At 35.4% G+C, this 21,490-nt stretch overlaps 1 protein-coding gene across 3 annotated transcripts in view; it reads left to right on the top strand.

Annotated features, from left to right (window-relative positions):
- Positions 1-4,899: 4,899 nt before the first annotated feature.
- Positions 4,900-21,490, top strand: part of LOC128880299 (putative polypeptide N-acetylgalactosaminyltransferase 9) — a 38,547-nt gene continuing 21,956 nt past the window's right edge. For all 3 annotated transcript variants that reach the window (XM_054130228.1, XM_054130229.1, XM_054130231.1), the window contains exons 1-4: positions 4,900-5,528; positions 6,592-6,790; positions 8,195-8,364; positions 12,656-12,784. In XM_054130228.1, coding sequence (XP_053986203.1) covers positions 5,244-5,528; positions 6,592-6,790; positions 8,195-8,364; positions 12,656-12,784 — 783 coding nt within the window. In that variant the 5' untranslated portion in view covers positions 4,900-5,243. The remainder of the gene's footprint in view (positions 5,529-6,591; positions 6,791-8,194; positions 8,365-12,655; positions 12,785-21,490) is intronic.

The raw sequence follows: 21,490 nt of genomic DNA on the forward strand, positions 1-21,490 counted from the left end.
TTGCTTAAATATTCAATATTGTTCAATGTCTTTTTGTGTGCTAAAATTTTATGAGATAAATTGTCGCAATATAATTTCTTAAGGTCGGTACAATTTTACTGGTGGTGAATTATGTAATATTCGTATTTTTTATTTATTTATATCACAAACAGAAAAATATAAATGTTATAAATAATGTATTTTAAGGAGGATGTTGAGCTCAAACGTTAACTTTGTTTCTTTATTAATTTTGTTTGCTATTACAATACCTCATATCGCCTCATTTTGAAGACTCTGTCCACGCAACAAATTTAAAACAAAAAAGAATTCTTGATACGAATAGTGATAAGAGCAGTTCATTTTATATTGCTAATGAATCTTTAGTTATTTATTCGGTATTGTTGCAAAGGATTTCACGTGTGAATAATGGCAATAAAAGTCGTTTCGCTTGTAATATAAACTGAAATTAAAGTGCGAGATGTTGCTCCTCTTAATTTTCTCTTTATCTCCGGACTCTCTGTGTTAGACACTCCACTTTAAGCTAGATTAAAACTTTGTGCATTAAGATTAGTTCGCAGTGAAACTTCTAATGTACTAAGTGTAACATGGTGTTTTTGCGGTCTAATGAAATTAAGTACAAGTCTCGATTTCGTTCTAACCTTGAAATCTCGTAAAATATGGCCTTGAAGAATATTCCTCTTTCATGTGTTTATACTGTTTGACCCCTAAACTAGTCTATTATCTTATCACCACCCTTTTTCGTATATAAACCCACACATAGAGGGTGGAGTATTTAAATAAGAACACCTGGATATCCCTATTATTTATAGTTCTATGAACAAAATTCATTGACTAAATTTACACCGTTTGAAGGCGCACGTGTAATGATGGAACCACTTTTTTCTCAATGTCATTTTTTAAAATGACCAAACACCAGAGAGTCAGAGTGATCTACTTTGCATGTTTCACTCTGTATACATCAAGTATTTCTCAAGTCGTCGAAAGTGACGTGTTAAAGCAAAGTCTCGTTATCGTAGGAGGTGTCCTGCTCGAATTAATGTGTCGTAGGATTACAGGATAGATAAGCAATCAGGGGCCACCTGTAACAAAAGGGGCGAACGAAATAAAAAACGTAACGGAAAGGCTGGCGAGATTAACCCTTGACAGGAAAGGTTAGGGAGGCACTACGTGGTGGAAACGATATAGCGTGGAGGCCGCGAAATTTCCCTTAAAAGCTGGAGATAAGCTTCCGTACCAGTCGGAAGTGTGGCTCGTAAACATAGTTACCAAGCAACATGGACAGAGCATAGCGTATCCTATTACAAGCCAGTTGATTGTTTTATCATAGAACCGAGAAAGTAAGCATCCATCTTATCTCTGTGTTTGTTTTCCCGTTATCTGATATAGGTGGTTCAGATAGCGTTCGTAATATACACTGCCCTTCAAAAAAAATGGGACACTATATTCAAAGCGTCATAACTCAGAGAGTTTTCAACCGATCTTCGGGAAACTTCGTGAGGTTTAATTTTGAAGTGTCCTCTGGGTGTGTGCAAAGTTGATTTGACGAGGGTTGATGAGAAAGGGTTAATTCACCCCCCCCCCCCCTAACAGGGGTAATGCAGAAAAACGGCACTCCAGAAGGGTCCAGGGGTGACGGAAGGGGGTGAAAAAATAAAAAAACCTTTGAGGCGACTCTGTTTGATGCCCCCTACAAAATGCACCCCTTGAAATCGCTCTCGGGCTGTGTCTCCCCATTTAATAGCTCCAAAACTCCACAAAATTGGAAATTTCTATCTGAATTAATTTTAGGATTCGTAAGTTTCTTATTGTTCTCGAAAATGATTTTCCTTGTTAATTATTCTCGAAGTAATTATTTTCGTGTACCATATAATGTTATTCATGAATAACATATTATTGATCATTGTGTAACGTTCATTATATTCGAACTGCAAGGGAAAAATATCTTTCTTCACGTTCATTTTCATTGTGAAATTTCTTATTTTTATCATATTTATTGAATATTTTTAATTTTCTTTTTAATATTTCCTAATTAATATTCAGAAAATATTCCCAACAGCGAAACCAAATTATTGCTTGCACTATAGAGTACATGTTTATCGCTAATATTGACAGCTTTAGGTAATGTTTGCAAAATAATGGTGGTTATATGTGTTAATTCATGTATACAAATATGTTTGAAATAAATGGAATCTTGGCAAACAACAGCAGAGAATGCTTTTGATTAACTTTTTAGCTCTCTTTAGCGGTATGCATAATTTTAATGAATACTAATTAATTAACACATTCAAGAATAAGAGGAACGCAATTATATATGCTTATCTTAAAAATAATATTAATTTAAATGATATATAGACGGTGTATGAATTATATATATACATATATAAATAATAATATCTATGCAGAGTAATATATTGCGCGTTTGCACATGAGTCCTCCACAATGAAATTCGGATACAATTCGCGGAGCACTATAATCGCTACTATTACCAGGATCGCCTTTTTTTCTGGGATTGAAGTTAACATTTCTGCAGTAATTCCGATCGCTCGGTGCACGAGCTCTCCCGATAAATGAAGAGGATGCGTTGCTTTGGAAAGCTCTAATGAATTTTGCAATAATGAATACATTCCGTCCACGTTCATGTTGTAGGAATTTATTAAGGCTTCATCACTATCAGTATTTCTGTAATTCGCGTGCCGTACAATAGCTTCTCTTTGTGCTACCGTTACGTGTAATTCATACTCGTGTTAATTGTTGCTACAGTAATAATACTTAATTACAATTGAAGTATTTTGCCTTACGTAAAAAATTCTTGAATGTGAAAATTTTGTTATATTCTCTCGTTTGATGTACAAACTCGCCCTTTAGAAAACATCATTTTAAAATCGCGTTTTTACTTTGGCCGAGAGTAACAGGAGTCAGTATAACTTCTCATTATCCTTCCACTTAACGGGGATTGTTCCTTGCCGTAATGAAAACAGAGAATAATGAACTCTTTTTTTTGTATGCGTTGCTTGAATGTTCTCCGCCTTTCATAACTTGGGAAAAGATCCACGGTCTGTATTTAATTTCTTGTAGCGTTACAACGGGAGCTTTCCATCGCGATTGTGGAACAAGGGAAGCGGCTATTGTTATAGCAACAACTCGTAGACAACGCCATAAATAATACTTAATCCGACGTTGAGATTCTAATGGATGCTAACATGGAAGAACACTGGTAAATGTAACAGCTCATTTATCGTTACGAGAGCCTCCAACTTGTTATGCTCGAGCGATGAATTGCAACAACGTTAAACGAGGATTATTTCTTTGAATAGTGTCGTTAAATGTAAGTGACAATGGCCTTGTAAAACACTTTAATTCCGAGTATCAGGAAGTAGATCAATATCCATGTATGAAAATTCTGAAATATGTATGATAAAAAAGTAAAATAAATAAATATAAATATGTAAAAAATATAGTGCTAACTAGACTGCGAATCTTTATGCTAAATAAAATCTTTGCAAACGTGCCTACAAAAATTCAACCTAAGTAGAAATTTATTTTAGTTTGCTAATATTATAATATTAATTTTACTTTCAATAGTTTTTTATATTATTGTATACTGTGTGCACTTCGTAATTTCTTATACATTTAAATTTTCTGTAAATGCATGAAAAACCGCAGTGTAGCGATAACTAGACCAGATGCTTATGCAAATTTACATTTTCACATGTACTGAAAAAAAATTGAGACCTGAATTAAATTACTATTGATATTTCATATATTTTTAACCTGAGTTCCTCCTTGGAAAAAAAAATTAGAAATGATGTGTTCACCGAGATCGGTGCAGAAAATCATTCAACTCAAATTTTAATAACCTTAATAATTTTTTGTTCCTCCGACAGAAAGTTAAACCAAGTTTGGTAATTTTGAATGTAGGTAATTTTAAATTTTGCACCGCCTCCGAAAAGGTTGCATTGTATTTAATATGCTGTATTTAATAATTCAATCAAATTCATCAGGAGTTGGTGAGTAATAATGCAGTAAATATAAATTATTTCATACTTTTCTATACTATTACTATTATATCTAGAGCTGGTGAGTATTCATGTGAATTAACATCAAATTATTCCATACTTTTTCGTGCAATTTTAATGTTTCTCGAAGTCGGTTACATTTTTTTCCAAAAATTACTTTATTTCATTTGCAAACATTTTCATTCATGTTTCAATAGTTCTGCTGTAAATTCAGAAACATCGACAGTCTAGTGATAATATTATGGATAGTAAATTATGAAATACAAATTTTAGTCTTTGTTTTCTATCGTGATGGGTTGTTTCTATCCAGTTTAATTAATATCGTGTTTATCAATAATAATTCATAATTGAATTTTCAGGTCGGTAATAATAACAAGTAAACAGAATTTGAAGGGAAAACGTGCATGTACTTCGTTTTAATCAACGTTTCGTCTTCGTGTACGCCCTCGAGGTGCTTCTGTACCCCGAGAATGTAGTTGTATTATGTATTACATTCTTTAACACGATACTGAGAAACAATGGAATTTGAAAACAATATTGGAGGGAATAATTTGAAATTACATTTCTTCCGGCATAATTCGAGAATTTATTATACGTTACATTGAACAAGATTACATAATTGGTTAAAAAAAAGGAATTTATTAAAAATTTGTTTGAATTTAATGTAAAATAAACGACATTACTTTCCAGTCTACCTAATATAATTATTTCCTTCTTTTACCTTCTGTATATTATTCTTTATACAGGGTGGGCCATAATTTGTAGTACACTCGAGAAGGGTGTAATTCTACATTCTTCCCATCCGTCGTTTTTCAAAAACTCGATTTTTAAGTTTGTTAAACTACATAAGCTATTGAATACGATTTGGTTATCCTATATTCCATCAACGTGTCTTTGTCCGAGTTAGTGTTTATAAACGTTGAAAGTTAACACATTAACTGCGGACGAAAATAAGTAGCCGTTCGCTGGGAGCTGCAATTATGATATCTTTTTAATGAAAAATTTCTTACAAATGTTCCAATATGATTATTTTGAAAAACATACATTTGTGGTAACTTATTTTATATAATGATTGCCGAACAAAAAAAATGAAAGCTGAAAAATAATAAAAACAACCACATATTTTCATCCTCAGCGAAAAGTGTTAAATGATAACTAACATAAGTAATTGAAGTATTTGCTATTTTTATCGTTTCAGCGCACCTCCAGCGCCAGCTCGAGGACTACATGATGAACTACCCGAAGGTTCAGATCATTAGGGCGCAAAAACGCGAGGGACTTATTAGAGCACGTTTGTTGGGAGCGGCAGCAGCGAAGGCACCAGTCCTCACATATTTGGACAGCCACTGCGAATGTACCGAGGGTTGGTTGGAACCACTTCTGGATCGGATCGCTCGCGATCCGACGACAGTCGTCTGTCCTGTAATCGACGTCATCGACGACACCACGCTGGAATATCACTGGAGGGATTCCGGCGGCGTGAACGTCGGCGGGTTCGATTGGAATCTCCAGGTAAGCGAAATTCCTTCGTCGTTATTTCGCTGGGTTCTGTCTGCTATTAGAAAATAATTCCTGATACAGGGAGCGGTTCCATACTAAGCTATGACAGGAATTCGTGCGGTTGCTGTTCGAATCGAGTTATACGCATTTCGCTATGGCTCTCGTTGACGCGAAGGACATTTTCGTGGGAAATTATTTTTGGGAAGGCGGTTGAAATCGTTTTGACAAAGATTCGATTTAAGGGAATTTTTAATTATATAAGTAGACCTTGGGAAATGTTTATTTTAAAATGGAAATGGGGAAGTAACTGTCGAGGACGACATTTGAATTTTTATTTCGTGCAACGGTGTCTGGAAGTAACTGAAGTGTGGAGAGAGGAGTATATTGTGTAAGGAAGGAATTTTAAAATAGAGATTCTTGCATATGCATTTTTTGGATTAAACGAAACATATATACGCGAAGTGGATTTTTCCAAAGGTATTAGCACATACTTGCTTGTTTAGCGTCCAAATTATTGTAAATAGAGAACCTGGAAGTAACTACAGAAAACAAATGTACATTTTCTGAATCCTTTCACCTACAATATTACAATTCATCGAATTAGATAAATATAAATCCAGCGTGTAGTTAATTTAGAAAATCAATTCAAATGCCTTACGTAAAGTATTTCTTTTTCCTGAAGCAGGTCTTCTACACAGGCCAGAGAATTAACTTTCTAATAAATCATTTCTATACTGTTCATAGAACCAGCAAATTTACATTCTTTGAATGGTTTCACTGAAAATATTAGAATTCATTGAATTATATGAATATAAATCCAATATGTACTTAATTTAGTGAATTAAATCAAACGCCTCGCGTAAACTATTTATTCAGAATGACGTGTTCTACACAGGCCAGAGAATTAAATTTCAAATATAGATCGTTTCTATACCGTTCAAGGGACCAGCAAATTTCCTATCTCTGAAACCTTTAAGCAAATATGTACATTCGAAATTAATGTCCCCAGAAAAATGTTCAGAGTTCCCCGTTCTCTCTGCGACATTCTCACGGTTTTTCTTGGTTTTTGTATCAGTTCAACTGGCATGCGGTTCCGGACAGGGAGAAAAAGAGGCACAAGAATCCCGCGGAGCCCGTGTGGTCACCAACCATGGCTGGTGGTCTCTTCTCGATAGATCGGGCATTCTTCGAGCGCCTCGGCACGTACGACAGTGGTTTCGACATTTGGGGTGGCGAAAATCTCGAGCTTTCGTTCAAGACCTGGATGTGCGGAGGTGAGTTCCATTGGCTGGGAAACCTGGTACTGAGAAATTGACAGAAACGAGCGAAATAGAATTTCTCCTTGAAAATCCTCCTCGTTGAACCACGGAATCCTTTAAAAGGCAACAGTAGAACACCGTTCATTCTTCCTTCAATTTATTCGAGCTTCCGTTACATATTCCTTGTTAATTTCGCAAATTATACAAACCAGTAATTGCTGTTTCAAAACAAAATGACTATATCTGTTCTAGATATTTCCGAGAATATGTAGAATATCATCGATTATAAAATATGAAGTTAATAAACTACAATTTCACACAAAAATGTTTTGGGAAATTAATCGGTGTACGAATAAATTCTACACTCACTGTATGCACAAATAAAATATACAGCAAACCATATCTATACAAGATACAAGATATATGTCCTATAATTAGTGTAAGAGCCGGAAATGGGAGATAGCTGAGACGATTCTGAGCTACAATTTCCTTTGCAAAAATGTCGGATGGGTCTTTGTTTTTAAATTAAGAATGAAAAACCATCGACCAATCACAGCATCCGAGCAGCGTGCTCTCAGTTGATAGGCAGCCAATCGCAGCTCGAGCCTATGCTCTCGCGGCTATGCGCGCGCTAATCGGGCGCTGTGATTGGTCGATGGCTTTTCGTTAATAATTCCGACATTTTTGCAAAGGAAATTGTTGTTCAGAATCGTCTCAGCTACTCCCCATTTCCGGCTTTCACACTAATTATGAGTTATACTTATAAAAAACCATCAAAATCTTTCATAAGGTATATCCTGAAGAGTAAAACATAATGATCAAAACGTTGATTGTATATAAATAAAAATACATTCAACAAGGCTTCGCTAAATGTCAAGAAATGCAGCATGATCGAGTAGAATATAAACTTTCAAATCATATGCAGACGATTCTCAACAATAGAAACGAGTTTCTCAAACTAGTAGATATATTAACGAAATATGAAATAATGAATAAATTGTAATTGAATTGTAGATATCAACGTAGTCACTAATAACCGTGTAGTCGATGTGACCGTAAACAAAGTAATTAAAGACAAGAAAAGCCTTCACTAATAAGAAAGAAACACTTCCCATTCGTCAATAAATTAAATTTTCCTTTTCGCTCTAAATATTACGCAACTTGTTTTTGCTGATTTGGAAAGTGAGATACTTTTGGCCCAACCCATGTAGTTGCGTCGTTCTTGTTTACCCTCTGTGGCCTGGTCATGTCAACAACACGTTAGACCCGTCGAGGGTGGGGTCTCGCTTAGAGCTCGAAGCAGTTCCAGGTATATAGTTGGTTTCCGCGAAATAGATCTCTCCCCTTCCTCCTGCCCGCCCAATCAGCCTTTCCCACGTTGCTGTGTATACACGAGTGAAATTCGACTGGTGGGTTTAGGTACTCTGGAGATCGTGCCGTGCTCGCACGTGGGCCACATCTTCCGGAAACGTTCGCCGTACAAGTGGCGTAGCGGCGTGAACGTGCTCAAGAGGAACAGCATAAGGCTGAGCGAAGTGTGGTTGGACGAGTATGCCAAGTACTACTACCAGAGGATAGGTCACGACAAGGTGAGCGCTCCTACTCAACCGGTTGAGGAACCTTTTTCGCGAAACTCTTCGACTTTTCCTCTCTCTCGGTTCGTCGCCCCTATCTTGCTTCTCCTAGTTTACCGGTGGATCAAGTTGAAAATTTCAAGTTGAAATAACGCACGATCCGTGTCGGGAACGTTGATTGCCAGTAAGTGATAACCAGACTGCGAATATTTTTGCATTTATTGCAAATGGAGATATGGAAAAATCCAGGAGAATTTGCGCAAGTGCAAAACTACAAAACGTATCAACAATAATATTTCTTTTTTAGCATTATAGATCTTTTGGAAGATAAGATACGCTTTTATTTATGATTCAATTCTTTTTTTTTTTTTGTATCTGTAAAAACACGAATTTGTATAAACATAACGCAGACTAGTGATAACAGAATCGGGAATGTAGTGGCGCGTGAGGTACACGTTCGTTAGCTCTGGGACATCTGTGACCGATTGTGTTGTTTTCGAGCCTAGGATTGACGCGAGAACTTTGTGTAAATAGAAATAGGAATTTTAGGGAGGGGCAGGTTTGTTGACTACAGTTGATTTACGTGCGAGTGCTTCAGGTTTTATAAATGGGTTGGTCAGAATGGAGTTATTGAAGTTTTATTGAAAATTGTATACAATTATTACAAGTTTGTCTTTTATTTAGTTTTATTGGTATTTTGAGTGAAGGTATTATAGTACATCTATCCTAGAATTAATAGTTTATTAATTAATTCATAAATTTAACTGGACTACTTAAATTAGAAAATGTCTCTGCGTTGAAAAGTAAGCCAAAAACATGGAGTAAAACTTTTTCCTTCCAGGCTCTGTATTCCAGAAAATGAATGTTAAATTTTTTTGGGGGCACTTGATTTAATCGGTTTAGCGTTCTCTTGCATTTGCGCGTAATAATTCATACCCAGAGATACTATTTCCTTCTAATTAACTCTATATGCTGCGCGTATAAACATGAGAGGGAAGTTCGGAGAGATTTTTAAAGTGTAGACTTATCAGTCAAGTACTCGCATGTCCCACATATCTTCAAGATTGATTTCCTCGGAGATTCGCAGAATAAAATTTTATTCCACTTTTTTTTATCCACTTTTGTACGTACAATCGTTCCTTTTTTAATCGTTCAACCGTTGTCGTCCAATCATTGGACGCCGTGTATAAAATGTGAAGGAATTGTTTGTTTTTTGAAATATAAAATAGAATTCACATAGTAGAGAAAGCGGTAAAGTGAGTAAATTATTAAATACAGCATATTAAACACAATGCAACCTTTTAGGGAGGCGACGCAAAATTAAAAATGTTTAATTCCGGCTTGGGTTCGTTTTTGGTGAAGGCGGCAATATATTAGGTAGACTGGAAAGTAATGTCCTTTCGTTTACATTAAATTCGAACGAATTTTTAATAAATTTCTATTTTAAAGCAAATATGTAATCATCCTCGTTATCAACAGCCTTTTGGCATCTAGTGTGCAAATTTTCAATGCCAGATCGATAAAAATCAATGAGCTGATAAGTGAAAAAACAAATATTTAAAATTGCAGAAACGACATTATTTTCCAGTCCATCTAATATATATATATATATAAAGATTCATATACAAAACAATATAAAAATCAACCGATCGCAATTAACAATCAATCGTTTCATTCACGTACACCTTCATTCGATTTTTAAAAGCTCTCAGCAGAAAACGGCGAGCCATCATTCACTCGGAAGTGCGTGAGTAATTGGAGATGAAATTTCAGCAGTCAGAAATGGAGCCTAATTACAGGGAACACCAGTCCGATTCGCCTCGTTCCAGGTCTTAAACCACCCACGCGAGCAGCATCGGTAATAACAGTATTTTTCCGTTGTACCTTAAGTGTCTCTTAATTCCGTTCCCGCGGTGCACTGAAGTGTTCCGACGAGTGCCGGCTGAGAACTCATTTTTTTCATTTGCGTGCGATTTTATTGAGCCATGCCGAGGCGCACGTTGCTCAGAAGCAGTTTACGATAAGGGATGACGATAACCGAGTCCGATGATGGAGAGCACCGTAGACCGCGACTCGCCGTAAAAAACGGGGGGTTGGGGGGGGCTATAAATGTGCCAAGTACTCTTAGGGATCGCTCGCGTGTCCTGGCTTCCTCGAGAGCTTCCACTTTTATTCGCGACCGTAACGATCTATCCTTTATCCTGGCAGCTTGTCCTCATAGCGCAGGATAGCGCAGGATTCCATCGTGGAAGGAGAGCGATAGGATAGGAATAAATCGTTTTCACACACGTCGAATTACAGAGCACCTTGAACGAGGTGTATTTCTTGTACCAGGATCTTTTCTCGAGCGTCTTTTACGTCAGGGACTGGTGTAGTGTTCACCACAGTGTCCAAGATCTGATCTAACACGGATTGTTTGCGTGGTTTGAATAGTAACTTTACAGGGAATCAACAGTTTTATCTAATAAAAAGTGTACAATGGTGTTTGTTTAAATTTTAATGATTTGACGATTTCAGATTTTATTAAATGGTAAATTTTGAAGTTGCGAGTTTGACAAGTTCTTATGGGGGGAAGCCAAATTAGAAGGTCAAATATTAAATGTTTCTCGGGATTTATTTTAAAATAGAAGAATTTATTAAATAAAATTTTGTTAACTTTGAGAATATTTTAAGAAAACTTTTGGTCATTTAATAAATTCATAATAAATTCTTCTAAAAAAAAAGAATTCTCTTTTGAGTACAAGACTATACTGAATTTTTACATATATACAATTATGAATTTTGGAATTTATGAAATATTTATAAATAATAGCATATATAGTGAATATTTCAATGTATAAAGAGAATTCTATGAAGAGAATCTTAAAAAAAATTTTTTATCTGAAATTATCAGATTATCTCGTTAATATTTATATTAAAAATCATGCAGTTGTAGCACATTACTCTCTTGCTATTTTAAACTATTAAAATGTCCAAGATTCCCCAGTCTTCCTTTCACCCTCGACAAAATCTCCATTATGACATTTTGGGACTCTAAACTGGAGTCTACGAATGGTTCCGTGTACTTGTTCACGCCATTCGTTCCTTTCCTCGGTTCCCCATTTCCTTTCTTTTTACGATTATATCTCTTATCCTCCTCCGCGTCTTTAAATCCGAGCTCCCGGAAACGACATTCTCGTATCGCTAGTGATGGGATCAAGTTCACTATGTACTCACGAAACCCAGTGAAGTTCAATACCCAAGGTTTAGTTCACGGGCTCGAATACTACCCCTAAGAGATAAGGTTACATTTGTTGCACTTGCTAAGTGTTCGAGATGGAGTTTCAAACTTCGTCAGGATTAAACTGTACTGTTAAACACAAAAATACCTGTCCATCTCGTACATGTAATATAGTGTACAAGTTTGGATTATTTCAAAGTTAGGATCGCCAATTTATATTCATCTTATTGTATAACTTTAATAATGTATTTTAAATAATACTTTGATTTCTATTTATTTTTCCAATATCTAGGTGAAAGAAAGGAAGCATGTTTGTGGTCATAAAAGTAATAACAGACATGATTACTCATTCGGTGTTTAATATTTCACTATTGATACTTAGACTATATGAATTCATTTTATTAATTAAATTTATTTAAATTTAAATATCTCATTTCATTCTATTAGATTATGTCACTTATTAAACTGTACTTATATTTATTAATAATCGATTTTACTTTTATTTTACTGTTAATTTTTCTCTATGACATCTACGATATTACTCATAGTAATTGTTTTCGAGTCAAGTGTCTTGACAATGTATTCCTGACAATGTATTTTTCATCATACAAAAAATACCTTTTAAATCACAGAACTCTTTCTCTTAATTGTATTTCTGAAGAAGAAATGGGCAAAGTTTCGTTCAAATAATAAGTGACCAATAGAAGTCAAAAAAAAAATGATTCATGAGCAATCACAGAGTAAGTGTCGCTGTTAAAATATTGGATAAAAAAGAGGGGTTTATTTTATAAAATCGACAATTTTATTACTAATATTTACTTATTTAGTTAACATAAACATATATTACACACATATTAAACGAAAAACTAAATTAACTAAATTTTACGCGTGACGAGTATACTCGCCATTGCATGAAATACTGCTATTTCTCCATGACGAGTATACTCGTCCAACACAACCGACTGTACTATACCACTTGTACTATACCACTTGTACTATACTTAATCCCATCGCTACATATCACACTCAGCACCCCTAAATTCAGCAACCCTAAAATTTCTGGACTCACGATTTCACAATTTATAGGGCAACTACGGCGACGTATCGGATCGAAAGGCCCTGAGGAAGAAGCTGGGCTGCAAGTCGTTCAAATGGTACCTCGACAACGTTTATCCGGAGCTCTTCATACCTGGCGAGGCCGTGGCTTCCGGCGAGGTAAGAATTTACACGTGTCCCTGGATATCTTTTGTCCGCAGGTGGAGGCGAACGCTATCGGAATCAACCCAGCTACCACGGGCCCAGCCATTCGTTTCTTTAACAACGTTACTGGCTACTTTGATCCATCAAGGTGTTGAGTTACCAAGCTCTCGGAGGCTCCTTTTCGAGGAATAGACGTAACGCTCGGATGAATGGGCGAAAGGAGGTTTCCTTTTCATCTTCCTTCCGCGGTTTCATTCTTTTTCTGGCGGGTGAACAAGCGCTTGTAATGTTTTCCCAAGGTAAGAGGCTACGTGGACGCCGTGGTCTTCTCTAAAGGAGAAGCTGATATCGAGTGTTGCGAGGTTTTGGTACATTTCCCTTGGACTTGCTCTTCGTGTTACTCTTTTTACAAGCTTTTAGATTAATTTTAATTCATTCGACCAATCCGAGTATTTCAGTTTAATTGATGAAGTATTTTGAAAATTAGGTAGATGTCTAGAACGATTTTTTAATACAAGAACGAAACAATGGGAATTGAACATTTTAAATAAAATGCTTGATACTAATACAAACACGACCGGTCAAATTACCGTCTTCAAACTTTTGTGTGCAGTTCTGCAATTGTGTGCCGTTTTATGAAATGGACTTAGTACCATTTTTAATATCGAAGAAGTAATAATATATATTTTTAGTCAGTTATTAAGGTTTATTATAATTTGGATTGAGTGGTGTTTTGCACCGATCTCGGTGAATACGTCATTTCCAACTTTTTCTTTTCTGTGGAGGAACATCAGTTTTTTACCCGACCCAAGGGTTTGTCAAACCCATCAGAAACTACCACAAATCCACTCAGACAGTATTTCCGTGTAGACAGTACATACATTAATAGTATTCAGTATTGCAGCCCTCGTCAAAAACTACCATAAACCTACTCAGACAGTAGATTTCGGGTGTGATGCTATGATGTTTCTCGACGTTTAAAATAAATACATTGGAAATGATATACTCACCGAGATCGGTGCAAAAAACTACTTTTTGAACCATTTCAGTTTTTGACCCGCGGGGGGGGGGGGCATTCTAATACATATTTGTGGAAAAGGATCCGTGTTCGAAAGCACACAGAGTACAAATATCGTAAATGAGATTGTTATCAATTCAATTAAATCGTCGATCAATCTATCGATTAAAATTTTCTTAAATAGATCAAATATTCCAGTAATGGTTTTACTATTCTCATTTTTAAAGACCAAACAATTTATTTTTCAACTACATTACATCCAAATAATAAACAGAGTCTCACAATCTACTGATAACATCTATTTGGTTTTCGCATAATGTGTCAAGTATAGATACCTCTCTTACATAATTCAATAATTTTTACCAGAAAAACAAGTTGGTATACAGCGAGGAGCAAAACTGAACCGATCACATAAATGTTTACCAAAAATATTTATTCTCGTTGAAATAGGTCACGATTGAAAAAAAAAAACAATGTTGATCATTATTTATCTTTAGTCTCAGGAAACTTGCACCTTTTAATAAAATAGTTTAAGTTTCTTCAGACTATTTAATTAAATAATTAAACTATATAAATGAACCTATTTTATTAAACAGAGTAAGCGTCCTAACACAACAAACAAAGAACGATCAACGTTGTTCTTTCTTCGTCATGATTTATTTCCACAATAACAAATACTTTTCTTAAAAATTTGTACGATTGGTTTAGTTTTCCGCCTCACTGTAGATATGCATTTAAAAAGAAACAATTACTATAACGTAGGCGAAGACACGAGAGGGTTAATACGCATACCTAGTACACACGAACGGGCAGAATTGGCGATAGCGGTTCCAATGATTGATGTCGATAAACTCGCGACAGAAAACAATGCCTTGGATCGGGAAACAATGCAACCACGCGGTCGAAACAATTCCTGATCGGATCGTGACGAAGGCACTCGCGACACCCGATCGGAAATCGATTCGCCTCGATCGGTTTGTTGAATTCTTGGCTTACACCACCGAAGTTGGCGGTCGCTAGATAATGGAAGCGAATCGAACGTCGCTCCCGGCGGAGACGTTTCCCCGGAGAATTGGCAAGGCTTTTCGAGGTTCGGTTTTGCAATTAAAGTCCTTCTTCTTTGACGGCTATGGTTCGCGGCTGTTATCTCCCGTCGTTTGAGCGAATTTATACGAACATTCTCGGGAAGGCACCGTACGATTATGTAATCTGCTTTTGCGAGTGTTCCTTGCTTCGAACTGGTCAGTTTGTTCGTGGAGGAATGCTGAGGCAGTGGAGATTGCGAGTACATCAAGGAGGTGTTTTAGTCTTTTTAATCTATAAGGAATTTTTATGAAGGGTTATGCACACGTATTTATTTACATTTTAAACATTTGGCTGTGGAAAAAGAAATAATAGAATAATCTATTAAAAAAGATATTAAGAATACAAAAATATTTAGAATAATCAGATTTCGAAAACTTTGGTTCGAACGATAAAGGTTCATGTGCTGAAGATTCATTCCACATTTGCGGTCGTTAGGTCAACTAGAACTCGAGATATCATGGCAACCATTTAAAAAATATGATTACGAAGAAATCGCTTTGTTTTGGAGGGAAAGTTTTGCATACCAAATTTGTATACCTGCGATTACGATTCAAAACCTAATCCTTGCTTACTTACTTCTTGAAACTGAATGTTACTTTTGCACATTTTACGCGTTACCAACGAAGAAATTGTAGTAAACACTACAAAGAAATTTAAAACGCAGTATCCAAATGAACTGCTGATGATAACGTCGTTTCTGAGACATAGTTCTCTTTAGATACCTCTAACTTCATCAATTTTCTGAATTCAACAAAATCCTTCGGCACGATATATGTTTAAAGATCTACGCTTTGAGAAAATCCAAAAAAGAGTTGATATTTTGAAAGTTTTAAGTTAGAATACCCCCTTAAGCCTGAAAAGTATCTTAAACTTGATTTGGATTAAGGATTTAATTATTTATTTATTTATTCATGGGTAAATTATTACAGTTAAGATTTATCGTAAATTGAAAGCAAAAGTAGTACGTGATTATATTAAATTTAAAAAGTAGCTAATCTTAATTCGTAATGGGAATTAGATTATTTATTTATTCATTTATTCATGGGTAAATTATTACAGTTAGGATTTATCGTAAATTAAAAGCAAAAGTATTGCGTGATTATATTAAATTTAAAAAAGTATCTAATCTTAATTCGCAATGAAAATTAAATTATTTATTTATTCATTTATTGACGGGTAAATTAGCCTCTTTTAGACCTATTTTAGATGCATGTACAATATACATTCTTCGAAGACAAATTACCTTGGCGTGTAGGTAAACCTAATGATACATTCGAGGAAGTATATAATGGTCATCGATACTTTGAAGGAAGTATCAACTATGCATCGACAATTTCGTGGAAGTATCTGATCAAGTACGTATGAAATGCGGGCTAATCCAGGTTGATACTTGCATGCTTGATAGGGTAAGGTGGATTAATATAGACTACGGGGTACTTTTACAGTCAACGATACTTGTCTTATTATGACAACTCACCGTATAATTTACATTACAGTGATGTCATTGTTCCAACATCCAAGTAACGAAATCTCTACGTTGGAAAATTACATTGTATCATTTCTATGTGCATCAAATTTTATTTTTTTATTTATTACGCTATTGAACTCCCTACGGGATTATTAGCAATATGCTCATTCCAAAGCATATTAACAAGTACGTCGTAATTAAATAAACCGGACACTTTGCGGAATTAAGCAAACTTAACCTTAGATACATTACAGTATTACACAAAACTTAAACCTAGATACAATTACTATTAGGTGGACTGGAAAGTAATGTCGTTTATTTTACATTAAATTCAAACAAATTTTTAATAAATTCCTTGTTTTGATCAATTATGTAATCGCCCTCGTTATCAACAGCCTTTTGCCATTGAAAAAATTTTGCCGTGTAAAAATTTTGAATGCCAGATCGATAAAAATCAATGAGCTAGTGAGTGATAAACAAGTATTTCAAATTCAAAAAACGACATTACTTTCCAGTCCACCTAATATATAAGTATAGTATACATGTTAGTGTACTAGAAACGATATATGATTTATGACGATAAGCGATGAGATTTTAGAAACTTGAATATTAATAACGGTTGAATCATTGGTGTGGTGGGAAAAATGACTGACACAACTCGCGATAAAAGAAAAACAGGATGTAAGTATATTTAATAAAATATAGATGTAAAATTATATTATATGACGCGAAGCTTGACCGCTCCTTGCAGGTCTTAATAAAAACACAATTATTTAATACTTCGTCGCACCTTGCAGACCGAAGTTTCCTCATTCACGCTTCGCATTCGTCTGCTTGACTGCGTTAAAGAAAAATGCAGCCAAGCTCATTCTCTGGACATCCACACATACATTCATACAAGCAATCCCTTGAAACTAAACATTCTATGCTGTATCTTATAATCTAAACACATCGGATGTCTAAACCTCTTGACGTGGTGTCTACCTCGTCGTCTGACTTTCGGCACCACATTGGTTTGTTGAGGAATATCTATTGTATGAGGCGGATAAAGTCCGATTTTAGAAAGATCAGTGTATCAAATTTGACATTTGACAATTGACACTTGAAATTCCACACCTGGAAAAAGACACCACTCTATAGATACTATCGTTAGAAAAATGAAAGCTTCTTGTAGAAACACCCTTACTCGAGTAGATATTATCTTCAAGGAAACGTACACGGTGCCACGTTTCGCCACATGACACCCTTTCGCTTCTCCTTAAATAACCGAATCGCGAAGTCGAAGTATACGAGAGACGTCGAAGTCTCGTTACAGTTCGATAAACGGGGTTCGATGGTGCGGGAGGCGCGACGGCGCGTCGATCAAATACGCTTGTACGATTCGAGAATGTAATGACCCGTAGGAGTACTCGAGACACGCGGCGCCACGGGATTATCGGCGACAAGCGCGACGAGCTCGACAATCATTTCGCAATTACGAATGCGGCGAAACAGAGGGCTAGCAGACGCCGGCCGGCGTCGCGACGCGACGGAAATAAATCGGTCCGTGATTGATCGTCGCCGCCATGAATGCTGCATGGGAACGGAATTAATGCACTGTCAATCGGGCGAGATGAGCGAAACCCGAATCCCGACTCGTGACGATGGGTGGTTTTCACGATTTTCGCGCACGACGTCGGACGTCAAGTCTCCCGCGACGCCCACGATATTTACGTCTTCGTTTTCGGTTTCCTCTTCGTGCTCTGCTTCACGGTTTTTTTTTTTTATAGTAGCTGGAATGTCTGCTGCCTTTAGAATCGTGATATTTCGATGATGAAATTATATTTTGTGAGCTTAACTATTTGACGAGAAAGCATCTTTGGGAAATACACACGGTTTATGAGTAAGCTTTGTTTCATAACATAAACAATATTTTATTTTTTATATACATTTGACTGCATACTTAACTTTACTTCAATTTTATCTTTTATATGTATTTGACTGGATACTTAATTTTACTTTAATTTTATTTTTTATATACATTTGACTGCATACTTAATTTTACTTCAATTTTATTTTTTATATACATTTGACTGCATACTTTAATACATGAACTAGTAAGCAATTGTGTATTCTATGTACTTTATGTCATTTTCATTTTTAAGTGGAAGTGGAATCTGAACATTTGTTATGTTATTTGATAGAATATTTAAAAGAGCAAAGTACAATATACTGTATCAGATGAGTACTTATTTTCAAAGTATTAAAATATTTTGTACGTTTCTAATGCATCGTCATGTAGAGTTACAGTTATTAGTACAGATTGTAAGTTCCTTTCCTTTAGGATACAGTCCTGTGCTTATTTTTAAATTGTTATTTCATAGGAAGTGTGCTCATACATATACCATTCGCAATAATTCACCATAATTGTAAAAATGTAAATTTCAACAAAGATAAATGAATTTCATATGAATGAATCTTACAGATTGACACGTGTAGCAGGATGGTTGGTTTAAATATTACTTAACAAAGTTTTGTTACACATCGATACCTCATAGCACTGCATACAGTAAAATTTGAAGTGTTTTTCCCCCTTTAAAATTGTTAACCCTTTCGCTACAGCGGTTCGGTCCGTCAGAGCGCCACTCCTGACCGGGACCACCCGCCGGAAGTGTACAAGCGCCGGATATATCCGGAGTTCGGAGCGAAAGGGTTAACTATTAACACGTTCCGTGCCAAGCCGTTTTTGCCCGACTTGTCGATCAGGCCATTTGACGTTTTGACTGGAGATTGATATATTGTCACTCAATATTTCATTGCATCATCAATCCCTAAGTAGTTAGCTTGTTTATAGAGCAGTTATCACATCGTGTACCACTTGTGCTTCTCCTTTGATGGAAATATATTTTATGACAAATTTAATTCTGTAAAATATATTCCGTGCCACGTGTACCACCGGTGGTACACGCGGACATATTTATTTAACTCGCTGAAAACATATATTTTATGACAAATTTAATTCTGTAAAATATATGTTTTCAGCGAATTAAATAAATATGTCTGCGTGTATCACCGGTGGTACACGTGGCACGGAACGTGTTAAACGAGAAACTCATGTTTCAATAATACAAAATCATGCATGTTATTTTATTCGTCGAAATTCTAATGCCTAATCCACTTCTCCAACTTCGTCGAAAGTATAACCACGAAGTTTCTAAGCCAATGAATATTATACACCTGATAAGTGGATAAAGTCCACTTAAAAATTGTCGCTTAAACAATTATCTGTTTACTACATACAATGCCAACAGTATCACTTTCATTGTAATTTAATTCCCAAAAGCGATTCAACTGCTTCCTTATAATGGTAGTTCTGAATTGTCGAAATATACGTTTCTGCGCGTCAGTTTCGCGTACAAATTGTTTGCCTCTGTAATGAAATCGTCCTTATGGAACGTGTTCGAAATACCGATGAAGTCACGAGTCGTATCGCCAATTAAATGCTGTGCAAGCACACTAATGTCGCGCGAGCAACATATTTCACGCTCGTTTATATTTCCCCCACCTTCCCCCCTCTGTTTCTACCGTTTCCTCAGCTGGCAATTCATAACACTTTTAACGCTCAATTAACGTCGTCAATTTCGTACGTGCCGTTCTCGTAAAATGAAATACAAGAACAGAGTGTGGAAATGGTTTGCAGAATTGTGAAATTCTCGAGAAATATTGTGACAGGAAATTGTAGGGTTAGATGTAGCGATCATAGCGATTTAAAACTGTTATTTAATCATCTAGTATCACTATTTCGATCAGTACTTGAAAACAAATTTTTCCTTTAAAATGACAATATAAATTGTACATACTAAATTCAATATTTTTCGTGTAATTCGTTGATGTATATTCACAAGCCATTCGTTAGGATAAAGTCTTGTAAAACTAGTCGTCGGTAAATATTGATTTCTTCGTCTCGTAGTCGTTGAATTCAGCAAAGATATAACCCTTTATTTATGGATGTTTCCAGATCCTTGATAAAGACATGGTATCTGGCAGCAGATTAAAGGCTTCCAACTTCCACGTAAATTACAGTATCACGCAATTCGGATATTTCCTACTTTACTCTATCCTTTCTAACACGCTTTCCTTCACTTTGCCAATTTCGTCGTTAATTAATTGAGAAGTTGGAACTTGGGTAATAATTTCTGCTACTCCTTCTATTAGTGGGTGGTAACGTTTAAACTCAATTAAGAGTACCACATTCACCTGCCTACATTAGGGGTGAAACGCGGCATTTAATCCCTTCGTGCTGGTTCCTGAATGCAGAAAATATTTTATTTTAGGACACCTCACATTTTTCGCAAATACAATAAAATTAAGAAGATAAATTCGTTTACAAAGGGCATAGGACAATAAGTACAATGAATTGGCTCCCACGTTGCTGCAACAATTTTCTATTTAGTCTAAAATCCCTAGGCCAGCTGCAATACGCTTTATTGCATAAAAATTGAAAATTGATTCTGATCGAATCGATATATTGATAATAATATTTATATTGACGTTGTACAATGCAAAATGATATTTTAAGTAAAATTATTAACATTGATACATAGTTTATCATTAATTTCTGAATTGAATATTTGAATAAAAAAAATTGTTTTCACATTGTTTTCAACATTTAATGTTATTTGAACTTCTAAATTAATCAAATAAAATTCGTTTCTGTTGTTTCAAAGGTATAAGCATTGAAATAAATCGATTTTTATATAAAAAACAGTCGGGTTTTATTTTTTGTTCAATATTGCGTACCTTTCTGATCAATTTAAGGATTTGAGAAGTTATTCTACAGCGAGAAAGGCATACAAAACAGTTAGTTTCAAAATTGATCTAGAACGTTATCATAAAGAAAAAAAAATAATTTTGGTAAAAATCGTCCGGTAGCCTTTATTTTAAATTATTTTATGATTGTACTGCACATAATCACGAATGATATGATAAATTAAAAGAATAATCTATGAAATGTGAACATACAAGTAATATTGCGATAAAAAATACAAATTGTCTGAAAGTAGTTTATATTGAAAATTACACGTGGGCACTATGGAGTTGTTAAGTTTCATTTCAATTTTGTATCGCTGCACTGTAGATTTTCCGCAATAGTGCCATCAATAAGGTTAAA

The sequence above is a fragment of the Hylaeus volcanicus genome, chromosome 7 (genome assembly GCF_026283585.1).
Source record: "Hylaeus volcanicus isolate JK05 chromosome 7, UHH_iyHylVolc1.0_haploid, whole genome shotgun sequence".
NCBI classification, from domain to species: domain Eukaryota; kingdom Metazoa; phylum Arthropoda; class Insecta; order Hymenoptera; family Colletidae; genus Hylaeus; species Hylaeus volcanicus.